The following is a 15,803-nucleotide window of genomic DNA, read 5'->3' on the forward strand; positions in this document are numbered from 1 at the left end:
CTTTTCCAATATGCATGAAAATCAGTGCTGTTTTGCCTAAGTTGCTTCAATGAGAAGCTCCTTATTGCATCTTCCTATGCAGATATGACAGAAGAACTATGTAGCAAGCAGGTGTTTAGCTTCCTTTGCCCTTCTAATGCAAATCTAACTTTGGCCTTTCAAAGTCCTTTAACAAAAAGACACCTGTATGGGGGAGACGCTGACAAAACTGGGCACCTTCATCAAAAGGTTCCTGCAACAGCAAAATTGAATAAAAAGTGAATACCAGTATGACTCCCTAGAAATATATTGCAGACAAAAAAGAAACATTTTCCTTTTCCTCTTGCCCATCTACCACCATAAGCTTAGTCATATCAGCCCTGTCATGGCAGGATTTCTGCTGTTTTACATGAAAACCCTGTGGCGGTGCCTGAAAGCACTCAGTATGTGACCTTCCCTTTCTTTTCCAGCATTGGGTAAGGCCCAGTCCACTTGTTCTGGAGGGTGCTGGAAGCCATAGGCTCCAAAACCCACACCTTCTGACATGGCCGATACTCAACTATGGAAGACTTCTGATTACACCATTGTTTCAGTAGCTCCTGGCCTTCAGATTCTTATTTGCCTTCTTCATGCACTTTGCCACGCGAGACCACAGGACTTGTACGTAGTCCACTTCTTACTACTTGACTCTTTTAGGGATTTCTTCCAACATCCTGTAGCCAGGCTCATCATGGGTTGCCTAAACAGAAGCTCAAATGGGCTGAGGCTCACTCTCTTTTGTGGGACTTTCCTGTAGGTAAATAGTAGGCATGGTAGGAGAACATCCCATCTCCTCCTGAGTTTGTCAGGCAAACCCATGATCATGCTTTCCATGGTTTTGTTGAATCTTTCAGCTAAACAATTTGTCTGGGGATGATATAGGCATGTGAACTTGTAAGTCACACTAGATTTATTCCACAAAGATTTAATGTATGCAGACATGAAGTTGGTACCCCTATCAGAAAGGACCTTCTTAGGGAACCATACTCTGGTGAAGATGCTGAAGGTTGGGTCCCTTGCCTCACTATGCAGCCCCCTTTCTTCCCAGCAGACCATGTGGGTACCACTAACACAGGGGTCTTTGAACTGGTGAGGCGTCCCCCTTTAGGGTTGCCTCGAGTGATTGGGGGGGGAGGGGGGGACAAAACAAGCATTATGTTGATAATAGGGCTTTTTTTAAGCTTAAAAATGAGCAGCAGTAAAGAACTCTATAATGGGCCATCACTATAATGTTTTGCTGTAGACACTGTAGCGGAACTCCTGCACCACAAAATGAGACCATGGGGAATCAAGGTGGGGAAGACTACACACATGGTGGACAACGCTCTAGTATATATTGGCTTAGTGAAGGAGATAATTAGGAAAAAGGCCTCCTGAAGGGTACACACGGGGGCCTGCCACTCCCGGAACTGCTTAGTTGCGGCTCGTGGATTTTGGCAGAGATTCCATTTGTAATATAGCATGTATGTTGAGTGTGGGAGCAAATGGTCCCAAGAGTGTTGCGCTGCGCACCGTAAGCACATGAAATGCAACTCTGGGCTTTAAAACCCTTCGCCAGGATAACAGAAGTTATGTCTGTGCAAAAAAGGAAAGTTGGGGGCAGTGAACTCCTCAGAGATTTATATTTGAGCTGCCACTTCCTCATGTGGGGAGAGATGTAAGAGGCATTCGTGTTGAATACCAGACAATACCTACAAAATGCGACGATATCAGCATCAGCGCGGAAGATGTGGCCTTGCTTCCCAGAGGGGACCATACCCACACAGACGTTGGTAACAATGCACATGCTGTTGGGGGCTCGTAGACTAATTTCCTCCTGTATCACGCACGGAGGGCATACCTGTCGACCATTATACCCAAGGCACATGAGAAATAGGAGGGTCTACTGTGAGAAGAGCTCTCCAACCAAGACTGGGAGAATATTCATGAGGGTTCACGCACTGAGAGCTCCAATGCACGCTTCCAGTTAATAGCATTACATACACCAGGCGTTACTCACACCTAAAACTTTGCATGATATATATGCTACCTGATCATCCCAGTGTGTTTGTGGTGGTGCCCTGGTCGCAGATTTTCAACTTATTGTGTGCCAATGCCCCAGGATAATGACCTTCTGTGGAACAATATTCGACAACCTAAGCAGGGCGACTAAGTGGAATGTGTTGTGCACCCCACGGGTGGTGCTGATTCCTGCTCCACCGAAGAAGAAACTTAGCTGTAGATTCCTTCTGCTAGGTATGCTGCTGGCAAAGCAGAGCATTGCTATCAAATGGATGATTGCGAGGGCCCTAGCTACACGGAGTGGAACCGAGATATGTCTGAATGGACAGTAGCGGAGGAAATCAGAATGAAACATGTGCGACATGATGATCGATTAGCTGAAGATTTTGTGGCGTGGGTGATGATTATTGAATTGGGTGAGAAAGATGATGGGGGACAGACCTGGAGGAATTGGTGATGGAGAATGAGAACGCAGGTACAGCCCCCTGGGACCTCTTGGCACAACAGGGGAATGTGTGTGCTAGCATCAGGAGACCTCTGGAACAATTGGGAGATACGGGGGGTTGCATCCCAGTTGCTATGATGGCCTGCTGCACTACCAGCGACTTCTAAGTAAAATGCTTATATAGCGTTGGAACGATCTATACCGAATGACAACCAGCTTGTGGGGGGGAGGGGCAGGCTTTGTGGGAATTGTACTGTTGTAATTATCATATCTTCTTAGGCTGTGACTACATGGTGAAATGTTTCAACTGAAAAAATAAAATATATTCTTTAAAAAAAAAAAAGACACACAGTCAAGAAGACACTTGAGACCAATTATTAAAAAAATGCAACTTTTTATATTATTTTTAGACACCAAAAATCTTCAGACAAGGTAAGTACTGTTCAGAATGTTACTTTGCAAATGGAGGTAAGCCATTTTACGCAGTAATGCTTTTCAATGGAGAAGAAACATATACTGCATAAGAGTACTTGCATGAGTATCTCAGGGGTCCCCTTTAGGTCTTAGGATGCTAGTGGGTCAAGGTCACAAGAGTCACCAGCAGTGCGGTTTAACATGCTCTGGGGAGTCCGGGTGCAGAGATGATGGATGGGTCAGGAGTCTTGCGCACTACACAGGTGGCAAAGAGTAGACCATTTAGAAAAAGGCTGCAGAGGGGGACTTGGGAACAAGTTTGGTACCTTCCAAAGCTGAGCTCAGTTTGCGAGGGTCCTGGGAGAAAAGGGGCACAGTCGATAGTCCTGAGCTGGGGCGCACAGGTGCAGAGGGCTTTATTTGGCTGGTCCTGTGTGCCACAGGAGCTTACTGGGTTGGGTCAGACAAGTGGAGAGGGTAGAAAAACAGACAGTCGGGCCACTCTCATGTGCAGCCTCGCCGATTCCATCATCCCTCGGATGCAGCAGTGGTGTCTGGTTAAGACACAAACAAGACTTGTTGCTTACAACTGCTCCGGTACCCCTGGTATTGGTGCAGGGCAACTCTTGGTGGGCAGGTCATCTCCAAAGTTTGTGGGGAGATGGGTCTGTCCTCTTGGAGCACAGTGATCTCCTCCTGGGTTACAGCTGCATCGGTGTTCCCGGTGGTCAGTAGATCAGTGGACCGGACACCGCGGTCGGTGCATGCAAGTTGCAGGAAAGTGGCTCCTCCACCCAAAGGGAGATGCTGGCTAGTTTGTGAAGTGTTAGCGGCCCTCCAAGGCTTTGGGAGATGCACAGCTGCAGGACGAGTCAAGTGATTGTTGGGATAGTAGCAGGTAGGCAGGTTTTGCCATCAAACATCCAGGCTGGTCCTCAGTTCTCGTGTTGGTCAGCTCTTCTTTGTCCTCCTCCTTCTTCAGTCAGACAAATCTAAGTTCCTGTTGTGAGGGGGGCACATAAATACTGAACTTAGGGGCATTTAGGGGAGTATAGGATAGTAACCAATTGGCTACTGTGAATGTGTAATTTCTATGATTTATGCAGTTCTTATTTATTCTGTGCCAGCCACGTTTTGCTTATTCCTTTTCACTGGTTGATACTCTATGTGTTGTCTATGTCTGACAAATGCTTATCTGCTCACATACTGTTAACCTCCAACAGTTCCTGACACTCCAGAACAGCTGGATAGTGTTATTCTTTCCGGTCATGTAATAGCTCAAGGTTCAAGGCTTGTTCTTCGGTAAGAGAGGAAAGCTGAGGTCTGCAGGAAATTTTGCTGAGTTGTGTGTTTCCACTTTGGAAAGTCCCTGCTTAGGACTTTTCTAAATTTATGTTTGAAACTAATCAGGGAAAGATGAGAAATCTAAAATTAAGACAGCCAAAAGTGGTTAATCTGTCAGGAACATGTGTAGCCACATCCTTTCAAGGTGTTGCTGGTCTGAAGTGTACCGGGCATTCTGCAGGGCAACAGCTAAATAAACAAGATTCTTTTCCATGTCTGCATTCTGTCCTACTTGTGAGCAGTAATGAAAATGTCACTTACTCAGTGTACATCTGTTCGTGGCATCGGTCGCTGTAGATTCGCATGTTTTGCATAGCTCGCCATCTGGTGTTGGGCCGGAGTGTTACAAGTTGTTTTTCTTCAAAGAAGTCTTTCGAGTCACGGGACCGAGTGACTCCTCCTTTTGTCTCCATTGCGCATGGGCGTCGACTCCATCTTCGATTGTTTTTCCCCGCAGAGGGTGAGGTAGGAGTTGAATTGTAGTAATAGTGCCCATGCAATAGAGTGACTAAGTATGTACCTATTTAAGGTTGAGATGATACATATACAAATAGTTGAAGGTAACTTCCAAACTGCTACAGGCTCCCGGGGAGGCGGGTGGGCACATGCGAATCTACAGCGACCGATGCCACGAACAGATGTACACTGGGTAAGTGACATTTTCAGTTCGATGGCATCTGTCGCTGTAGATACGCATGTTTTGCATAGACTAGTAAGCAGTTATCTCCCCAAAAGCGGTGGCTCAGCCTGTAGGAGTGGAAGTAGTTTGAAATAATGTTCTTAATACGGCTTGACCTACTGTGGCTTGTTGTGCGGATAACACGTCTACACAGTAGTGCTTGGTGAATGTGTGAGGCGTAGACCATGTGGCTTCCTTACATATTTCTTGCATTGGGATGTTTCCTAGAAAGGCCATGGTAGCACCTTTCTTTCTGGTTGAGTGTGCCCTTTGTGTAATGGGCAGCTGTCGTTTAGCTTTAAGGTAGCAGATTTGGATACATTTAACTATCCATCTGGCTATACCTTGTTTTGATATTGGGTTTCCTGCATGAGGTTTTTGAAATGCAATAAATAGTTGTTTAGTCTTTCTGATGTTCTTTGTTCTGTCAATGTAATACATTAATGCTCTTTTGACATCTAATGTATGTAGTGCCCTTTCAGCTACGGTATCTGGCTGTGGAAAGAACACTGGAAGTTCCACTGTTTGATTTAGATGGAACGGTGAAATAACCTTTGGCAAAAATTTAGGATTAGTCCTTAGGATGACCTTATTCTTGTGTAGTTGTATAAAAGGTTCTTGTATTGTAAACGCCTGAATCTCGCTTACTCTTCTTAGGGAAGTAATGGCGATGAGAAATGCAACCTTCCAGGTTAGGAACTGTATTTCGCAGGAGTGCATGGGTTCAAAAGGTGGACCCATAAGTCTAGTTAGGACAACATTTAGGTTCCATGAAGGAACAGGTGGTGTTCTTGGTGGTATAATTCTCCTAAGGCCCTCCATGAATGCTTTAATGACTGGTATCTTATATAGGGAAGTTGAATAGGTAGTCTGCAGGTATGCAGATATTGCTGCAAGGTGTATTTTAATGGAAGAGAAAGCCAGGTTAGATTTTTGTAAGTGAAGCAAGTAACCCACTACATGTTCTGGAGTTGTGTGTAATGGTTGTATTTGATTAATATGGCAGTAGCAAACAAACCTCTTCCATTTACTTGCATAGCAGTGCCTGGTGGGTGGCCTTCTGGCTTGCTTTATGACTTCCATACATTCTTGGGTAAGTTGTAAGTTACCGAATTCTAGGATTTCAGGAGCCAGATTGCTAGATTCAGCGATTCTGGATCTGGGTGTCTGATCTTTTGGTTGTGTTGTGTCAACAGATCTGGCCTGTTGGGCAATTTGAAGTAGGGTACTACTGATAGGTCTAGCAACGTTGTGTACCAGGGTTGCCTTGCCCAAGTTGGTGCTATTAATAGGAGTTTGAGTTTGTTTTGACTGAGTTTGTTTACCAGGTAAGGAAGGAGAGGGAGAGGAGGAAAAGCGTAAGCAAATATCCCTGACCAGTTCATCCATAGGGCATTGCCTTGGGACTGTTTGTGTGGGTATCTGGATGCGAAGTTTTGGCATTTTGCGTTCTCCTTCGTCGCAAACAAGTCTATTTGAGGTGTTCCCCAGAGTTTGAAATAGGTGTTCAGAATTTGGGGGTGAATTTCCCATTCGTGGACCTGTTGGTGATCTCGAGAGAGATTGTCTGCAAGTTGATTTTGGATCCCTGGTATAAATTGTGCTATTAGGCGAATTTGGTTGTGAATTGCCCAACGCCAATTTTTTTGTGCTAGCAAGCTTAACTGCGTGGAGTGCGTCCCCCCTTGCTTGTTTAGATAATACATTGTTGTCATGTTGTCTGTCTTGACGAGAATGTATTTGTGAACTATTATTGGTTGGAAAGCTTTTAGTGCTTGAAAAACTGCTAGAAGTTCTAGGTGATTTATATGCAGTTTTGTTTGATGTACGTTCCATTGTCCTTGTATGCTGTGTTGATCGAGGTGTGCTCCCCACCCTGTCATGGAAGCATCTGTTGTTATTACGTATTGTGGCACTGGGTCTTGGAAAGGCCGCCCCTTGTTTAAATTTATGTTGTTCCATGTAGGAAGTTGGCTCTGTATGTGCTATTTCAAAGTAAGGAATAGCATGCACAGAGTCCAAGGGTTCCCCTTAGAGGTAAAATAGTGGTAAAAAGAGATAATACTAATGCTCTATTTTGTGGTAGTGTGGTCGAGCAGTAGGCTTATCCAAGGAGTAGTGTTAAGCATTTGTTGTACATACACCTAGACAATAAATGAGGTACACACACTCAGAGACAAATCCAGCCAATAGGTTTTGTATAGAAAAATATCTTTTCTTAGTTTATTTTAAGAACCACAGGTTCAAATTTAACATGTAATATCTTGTTTGAAAGGTATTGCAGGTAAGTACATTAGGAACTTTGAATCATTTCAATTGCATGTATACTTTTCAAGTTATTCACAAATAGCTATTTCAAAAGTGGACACTTAGTGCAATTTTCACAGTTCCTGGGGGAGGTAAGTTTTTGTTAGTTTTACCAGGTAAGTAAGACACTTACAGGGTTCAGTTCTTGGTCCAAAGTAGCCCACCGTTGGGGGTTCAGAGCAACCCCAAAGTTACCACACCAGCAGCTCAGGTGCAGAGTTCAAAGTGGTGCCCAAAACGCATAGGCTATAATGGAGAGAAGGGGGTGCCCCGGTTCCGGTCTGCTTGCAGGTAAGTACCCGTGTCTGCGGAGGGCAGACCAGGGGGTTTTTGTAGGGCGCCGGGGGGGACACAAGCCCACACAGAAATTTCACCCTCAGCGGCGCGGGGGCGGCCGGGTGCAGTGTTAGAACAAGCGTCGGGTTCGCAATGTAAGTCAATGAGAGATCAAGGGATCTCTTTAGCGCTGCAGGCAGGCAAGGGGGGGCTTCCTCGGGGAAACCTCCACTTGGGCAAGGGAGAGGGACTCCTGGGGGTCACCTCTGCAGTGAAAGTCCGGTCCTTCAGGTCCTGGGGGCTGCGGGTGCAGGGTCTTTTCCAGGCGTCGGGACTTAGGTTTCAGAGAGTCGCGGTCAGGGGAAGCCTCGGGATTCCCTCTGCAGGCGGCGCTGTGGGGGCTCAGGGGGGACAGGTTTTGGTACTCACAGTCGTAGAGTAGTCCGGGGGTCCTCCCTGAGGTGTTGGTTCTCCACCAGCCGAGTCGGGGTCGCCGGGTGCAGTGTTGCAAGTCTCACGCTTCTTGCGGGGAGTTGCAGGGTTCTTTAAAGCTGCTTCTTGGAACAAAGTTGGTCTTTTTGGAGCAGGTCCGCTGTCCTCGGGAGTTTCTTGTCGTCGTCGAAGCAGGGCAGTCCTCAGAGGATGCAGAGGTCGCTGGTCCCTTTGGAAGGCGTCGCTGGAGCAGAGTTCTTTGGAAGGCAGGAGACAGGCCGGTGAGTTTCTGGAGCCAAGGCAGTTGTTGTCTTCTGGTCTTCCTCTGCAGGGGTTTTCAGCTAGGCAGTCCTTCTTGTTGTTGCAGGAATTTTCTAGGGTTCAGGGTAGCCCTTAAATACTAAATGTAAGGGCGTGTTTAGGTCTGGGGGGTTAGTAGCCAATGGCTACTAGCCCTGAGGGTGGGTACACCCTCTTTGTGCCTCCTCCCAAGGGGAGGGGGTCACAATCCTAACCCTATTGGGGGAATCCTCCATCTGCAAGATGGAGGATTTCTAAAAGTTAGAGTCACCTCAGCTCAGGACACCTTAGGGGCTGTCCTGACTGGCCAGTGACTCCTCCTTGTTGCTTTCTTTGTTCCCTCCAGCCTTGCTGCCAAAAGTGGGGGCCGTGGCCGGAGGGGGCGGGCAACTCCACTAAGCTGGAGTGCCCTGCTGGGCTGTGACAAAGGGGTGAGCCTTTGAGGCTCACCGCCAGGTGTTACAGCTCCTGCCTGGGGGAGGTGTTAGCATCCCCACCCAGTGCAGGCTTTGTTACTGGCCTCAGAGTGACAAAGGCACTCTCCCCATGGGGCCAGCAACATGTCTCTAGTGTGGCAGGCTGCTGGAACTAGTCAGCCTACACAGACAGTCGGTTAAGTTTCAGGGGGCACCTCTAAGGTGCCCTCTGTGGTGTATTTTACAATAAAATGTACACTGGCATCAGTGTGCATTTATTGTGCTGAGAAGTTTGATACCAAACTTCCCAGTTTTCAGTGTAGCCATTATGGTGCTGTGGAGTTCGTGTTTGACAGACTCCCAGACCATATACTCTTATGGCTACCCTGCACTTACAATGTCTAAGGTTTTGTTTAGACACTGTAGGGGTACCATGCTCATGCACTGGTACCCTCACCTATGGTATAGTGCACCTTGCCTTAGGGCTGTAAGGTCTGCTAGAGGGGTGACTGACCTATACTTGCATAGGCAGTGAGAGGCTGGCATGGCACCCTGAGGGGAGTACCATGTCGACTTACTCGTTTTGTCCTCACTAGCACACACAAGCTGGCAAGCAGTGTGTCTGTGCTGAGTGAGAGGTCTCCAGGGTGGCATAAGACATGCTGCAGCCCTTAGACACCTTCCTTGGCATCAGGGCCCTTGGTACTAGAAGTACCAGTTACAAGGGACTTATCTGGATGCCAGGGTCTGCCAATTGTGGATACAAAAGTACAGGTTAGGGAAAGAACACTGGTGCTGGGGCCTGGTTAGCAGGCCTCAGCACACTTTCAATTGTAAACATAGCATCAGCAAAGGCAAAAAGTCAGGGGGCAACCATGCCAAGGAGGCATTTCCTTACATTCCACCACAGAAGCGAGAGGTAAGTTTGGCGGTCTATTAACACCAGATCTAGAAGATGACCCTGTGCTTGAGACCACTGTGATGCTAGGCACTGTTGTAAGGGCCTCATGTGCAGTCTTGCGTTTGGGACAATGGCTATGCATGAAGACATCATGCCTAGGAGTTGTAATATCATCTTTGCTTGTATCTTTTGTGATGGATACATGCGTTGAATGATGGTGTTGAAATTTTGAATTCTTTGGGGACTTGGAGTGGCTACTCCTTTTGTTGTGTCTATTATGGCTCCTAGGTATTGTTGTACCTTGCACGGCAGAATGTTGGATTTCGTGAAGTTGACGGTGAACCCTAGTTTGAAGAGGGTTTGTATGATATGATTTGTGTGATTTGAGCACTCTATTAACGAATGGGCCTTGATTAGCCAGTCGTCTAGATATGGGAACACATGTATTTGCTGCCTTCTGATGTGTGCAGCGACTACCGCTAGACATTTGGTAAAGACTCTTGGTGCGGTTGTTAATCCGAAAGGCAGTACCTTGAATTGGTAATGTATTCCTTTGAATACAAACCTTAGGTATTTCCTGTGCGATGGGTGTATTGGTATATGGAAATACGCGTCCTTGAGGTCTAAAGTTGTCATGTAGTCGTGTAGTTTTAGCAATGGTAATACTTCTTGTAGTGTGACCATGTGAAAGTGGTCTGATTTGATGAATGTGTTCACTATTCTGAGGTCTAGGATTGGTCTCAGCGTTTTGTCCTTCTTTGGTATCAGAAAGTACAGTGAGTAAACTCCTGTGTTTATTTGTGTGTTTGGCACTAATTTGATTGCATTCTTTTGCAATAGTGCCTGCACTTCTATCTCCAGGAGATTGGAATGATGTTTTGTCAAATTTTGTGCTTTTGGTGGTATGTTTGGAGGGAATTGTAGAAATTCTATGCAATAACCATGTTGGATAATTGCTAGAACCCAAGTGTCTGTAGTGATTTCCTCCCATGCTTTGTAATAATGACTTATTCTTCCCCCCACTGGTGTTGTGTGGAGGGGGTGAGTGACATGTGAGTCACTGCTTAGTAGTAGGGGTTTTGGGGCTTTGAAATTTTCCTCTATTCCTAGGGAATTGCCCTCCTCTATATTGTCCCCGAAAACCTCCTCTGTACTGTCCCTGGTAACTGGACGGTGTTGCCTGTGAGGTGCTGGCTTGTGTGCTCTGACCCCGAAACCCCCCTCTAAAGGGTGTTTTACGGAATGTGCTGTAATTCCCTCTGCTCTGCGGGGAGTAGAGTGCGCCCATGGCTTTAGCAGTGTCCGTGTCTTTTTTGAGTTTCTCAATCGCTGTGTCCACTTCTGGACCAAACAGTTCTTTTTCGTTAAAAGGCATATTGAGAACTGCTTGCTGAATCTCTGGTTTAAATCCAGACGTTCGGAGCCATGCATGCCTTCTGATAGTTACAGATGTATTAATTGTCCGTGCAGCTGTATCTGCAGCGTCCATGGAGGAGCGGATTTGGTTGTTGGAAATGGTCTGTCCCTCCTCAACCACTTGTTTTGCCCTATTTTGTAGGTCCTTGGGCAGATGGTCAATGAGATGTTGCATCTCATCCCAATGGGCTCTGTCATAGCGCGCAAGTAGTGCCTGGGAGTTAGCGATGCGCCACTGGTTTGCAGCTTGTGCTGCGACTCTCTTACCAGCTGCATCGAACTTGCGGCTTTCTTTATCTGGGGGTGGTGCATCTCCAGATGTGTGGGAGTTGGCCCTTTTCCTAGCTGCCCCTACAACGACAGAGTCTGGTGGCAGCTGTGTAGTGATGAAAGCCGGGTCTGTAGGAGGCGCCTTATACTTTTTTTCCACTCTTGGTGTGATTGCCCTACTTTTGACCGGCTCCTTAAAGATTTCTTTTGCGTGCCGGAGCATACCAGGGAGCATAGGCAGGCTTTGGTAGGAGCTGTGGGTGGAGGAGAGTGTGTTGAATAAAAAGTCATCCTCGACCTGTTCTGAGTGGAGGCTTACATTGTGAAATTGTGCTGCTCTAGCCACCACTTGAGAATACGCAGTGCTGTCCTCTGGTGGAGATGGCTTCGTAGGGTATGCCTCCGGACTGTTATCTGACACTGGGGCGTCGTATAAGTCCCATGCGTCTTGATCTTGGTCACCCTGGCTCATGGTGGTGTGAGCTGGGGAATGTGATGGAGTTTGTGCTGGTGAGACGTTAATCACAGGTGGAGGAGAGGGTGGTGGGGTAACTTTTTTCACCACTTTTGTTTGTGGTGTTTGTTCAGTTTGGAACTCCAATCTTCTCTTTCTTCTAATAGGGGGAAGGGTGCTTATTTTTCCTGTCCCCTGCTGTATGAAAATACGCTTTTGCGTATGGTCTACATCAGTTGAGTGTAGCTCTTCCTCAAACCTATGCTTTTGCATTTGGGAGGTTAGCGAGTGCTCTTCTGTATAAGAGCCTGAAACTGGGTCGGTTGCAGTTTGTTTTGGCACCGAAACCCTGTCTGCATCTTTTTTCGGCTCCGAGGTGACTTTTTCTTTTTCGGGGCCGAAACCTCTCGGCGTCGATCTTCTTCGGTGCCGCTGTCTCGGCGTCGAGCCGTGTCTACACCGGTATCTCGGTGTCGATGCTTGTCTCCAGCACTTTCTCAGTCCCGAGAAGGCTGCGTGCCGGTGTCTCGACCGGAGTCGGACGATCTCGGCACTGTTTGGGCCTTTTTCGGTGCCGACGGTCGGTCACCGAATTTATGGGTCGAGCCATGGCCTGGTGGCAGTGGCGTCCCCTGGGCCTTGTAAATCTTCTTCTGAGTGGTTTTCGACGTCTTACTCACGGTTTGTGTATCGTCGAATCCTTCGGAGTCCGATTCTTGGATCGAAAAGGTTCCCTCCTCTTCTTGTTCCTCGAACTCCCGGTGGGCTGTCGGCGCGGACGCCATCTGAAGTCTTCTGGCTCGACGGTCTCGGAGTGTTTTTCGGGACCAGAACGCACGACAGGCCTCGCAGGTTTCTTCACTGTGCTCAGGTGACAGGCACAGGTTGCAGACCAAGTGTTGGTCTGTATAGGGGTATTTATTGTGGCATTTGGGACAGAAACGGAACGGGGTCCGTTCCATCGGCGTTCTTCTGCACGCGGTCGGGCCGACCAGGCCCCGACGGGGGATCGTAAAAATTACCCCGAAGGGCACCGGAGCTCTTCGATCTTAGACGCGGTGTTGAATCTAACTACGCCGATCCCGAACGCAACAATACCGACGAAAATCTTCCGAAATTAGCTATCTTTCCGTTCCGAAACTCGGAGCGACAGGAACACGTCCGAACCCGATGGCGGAAAAAAAACAATCGAAGATGGAGTCGACGCCCATGCGCAATGGAGACAAAAGGAGGAGTCACTCGGTCCCGTGACTCGAAAGACTTCTTCGAAGAAAAACAACTTGTAACACTCCGGCCCAACACCAGATGGCGAGCTATGCAAAACATGCGTATCTACAGCGACAGATGCCATCGAACCATTATTTACACACTATAATTACTCACCCCTGGGGTTTCTACACCCCATATATGACCACTTCCTGTGGAGAGTGGGCATAACCCTGTCAGAATTCCTAATTCCACCAGAAACAAGATGGTGGAACCCTTCTTTTGTGGAGCACATCAGACTGCCTATCTGAGGGGTGTGACTAGCCTTAGTAGTGTAACACGTCTACTTGAATAGCTAATTTGCCACCTGTTCGAGTGCCAAATGGGCCTTGGGGCAGGGAATGGCATATCCCCGGATAGCATATCAAAGGTGGCAGGGACTTAGAAGTCCCTGGCCTTGGTATGCAGATTTGCTAGCCATCCTGCTGGAGGAGATGGAAACACCTTCCTCCGGAGCAATATAGTTTCTGGCTTCTTACAGGGCGGGCTTCACTTCCACTTGCCAATATCAGTCAGCTAGCACACTAAGAATCTGGTAGGTTTCAGAGGGCAACTCTAAGCTGCCCTCTGGGTGCTTGTCATTATACATCCAATACTTGCAACAGTACAGATTTATTAAGATGAGGTGTCTGATACCAAACATAATAGGTTTCAGTGAAGCCATTATGTAGCTGCGTAACCTGTAATGACCTGTGCCCAGTACATGCCTTAAGATGGCTTCCCTGTTCACTTGCATGATCTAGTAATCGACCTAGGCATCACAAGGGCATATCTGCTCATGCAGATCTGACCTCACACAAAATATAATGCACCTTGCTCTAAAGGCTTGCTGTAGGGGGTCACTTACATATATTATATGCAGTGATTCTGGCATGGCACACAATGAGAGTGCCATGTCGTGTTTTCACTCATAGTCTGCAACATACAGTCTGCAATGGCAGGCTGTATGCAATTTGTAGTGAGGTCCCTTAGGGTGGCACAATACATGATGCAGCCCTTATGGACCCTCTGGAAAGTCCCTGCTTAGGACTTTTCTAAATTTATGTTTGAATAATGGACGTCAAAAGGGGGATTTTCCTACACCCAGTAATACTTTAAAGGTGGAGCAACGTTAATGCTTCCAAGTTCGAATGAGGCCAAACTTAGCTTCCTGGCTAATTGCAGAACGAACATGCAAACTGAAGACCAGCATACACTGGCTCGTGGTTGTCGTAAAGAATAACCATACTTTAGCTGTAAATGTCCGTATTATTAGTTTCACTCAAGATTTCCTTGCTAAGAGACCAATAAGGTCATGTCTTTACAAATAAAGGATGCTAATGATATATGCAAAAGCAGAAAAAAATGCTCTGCAAAATGGTATGTCACAGTTTCTAAGAGAGTGATCTGAATGTTTGTCACTCACAAATAGAGGGAACTGAAGGTCAGCGGTCTGAATTTTGGAAAAGCGAGCTGTGCATTGCACCCTTCTGAGGTCACTAAATAAAGTCTCATAAGTTGGATAATGGTCATATCTGTTATTTACCGTGCTTACAAACGACTGGAGTGTGGTATGAAGAATGTGCATAGGTGTAAATATAGGACTATTTTGTGAATTGGGACCCCTCTTGCCTAATACTCACCTTCTCCAGAGTAGTACTCAGTTGGAACAATATTTTCATCCCAAATGATCTTTTCTGTTGGATACAGGGGCATTTGGTTCAGTTGCTGAATTTGAGAAATGCGACGTTCATGACGGGAGACCTATGGATAAAAGGTTACCGAAAGTAACGAGTGAGAAAGGCATATTTCAGAATTCGATTAATTTTTACAGTACTTTATTTTTAAGTCTCATTAACACCAAAGAAAACTGTTCTGCATGATGATCCCCGAATGTAACTGATCCAAATAATTGCCATAGCTTAGACATTATCACCATTATAGCCTCAGATATTAGGGACGGCCAACTTTCAGTCAGTCACACAAAAAGTAATAGGCTCTTAATTCAGTACAGTAAGACTTGAAATCAAAGTAAAAATGTTGAAGAAGTTCCGACCACAGAAATACTACTATCTCATAATAGGTACACAAATTTAACAATATATATTTCTGTATACAGGAAAATGTAAACTACTTTTCCAGAATATCAAGGGCAATGGCTTTAGTCTACTATGATGTACTGTTTGCACTGAAAAGGTAGAAACCACTAAAAGTAAGTTTTAGCCAAGTAACTATATTGATTCTGCCATGTTGCATTTTACCGCATTCCCATTATTATAGACTTGGGAATTTCTCAAGACACCCAAGAGCCCATGATCACTGCCCAACAGGATATATCTGAGCATAAGGCTCTATACTGAGTGCTTGAATCCTCTTTTTGCTTACCTCTTAACAGAAGTAGGATTCTTTCTTAAATTACAGTACCAATTGTACATTGATATATTGTGTGTTATTTACTGTCATACTGCACAGGAGTTTATAATCTCTTACAGTAATACTCAACTATTCAGTTTCACAATCCTATAAAAATCAAGTACCCAAACTGAAAAACCTGATCATCCAATGAGACTGCGTGAGTACTGACGGCTTTGGAACAAAACAGCAGTGGTAACCAAAGTACATGGTGCAGATATTGCACCATAACCACTTATGCCCCCAAGACAAGTTTCACAACCAGAAATATATGAAAATAATTGTATTCTACTTTACAATTGATGGTTATCCCCCAATACTTCTACTGATCATTACATGTCTTGATTTTTTAATCATTTTCCAAAATACTTTCAGTATGCTGTTCTAGTAGCGTTAAATCTCCTCTTTTAACCTGATACCTTGCGGGATGGGGACATGGTTTATATCCAATGGTTTGCAGCTTATCATAGCTC

At 46.1% G+C, this 15,803-nt stretch overlaps 1 protein-coding gene across 1 annotated transcript in view; it reads right to left on the reverse strand.

The window, feature by feature from the left end:
- The window catches only part of AQR (aquarius intron-binding spliceosomal factor), a 576,085-nt gene that overhangs the window by 465,493 nt on the left and 94,789 nt on the right, over positions 1–15,803 (reverse strand). Inside the window, exon 15 of the mRNA XM_069208869.1 lies at positions 14,562–14,682. Within this exon, the coding sequence (XP_069064970.1) occupies positions 14,562–14,682 (121 nt within the window). The remainder of the gene's footprint in view (positions 1–14,561; positions 14,683–15,803) is intronic.

The sequence above is a fragment of the Pleurodeles waltl genome, chromosome 9, assembly GCF_031143425.1.
Source record: "Pleurodeles waltl isolate 20211129_DDA chromosome 9, aPleWal1.hap1.20221129, whole genome shotgun sequence".
Taxonomy (NCBI): domain Eukaryota; kingdom Metazoa; phylum Chordata; class Amphibia; order Caudata; family Salamandridae; genus Pleurodeles; species Pleurodeles waltl.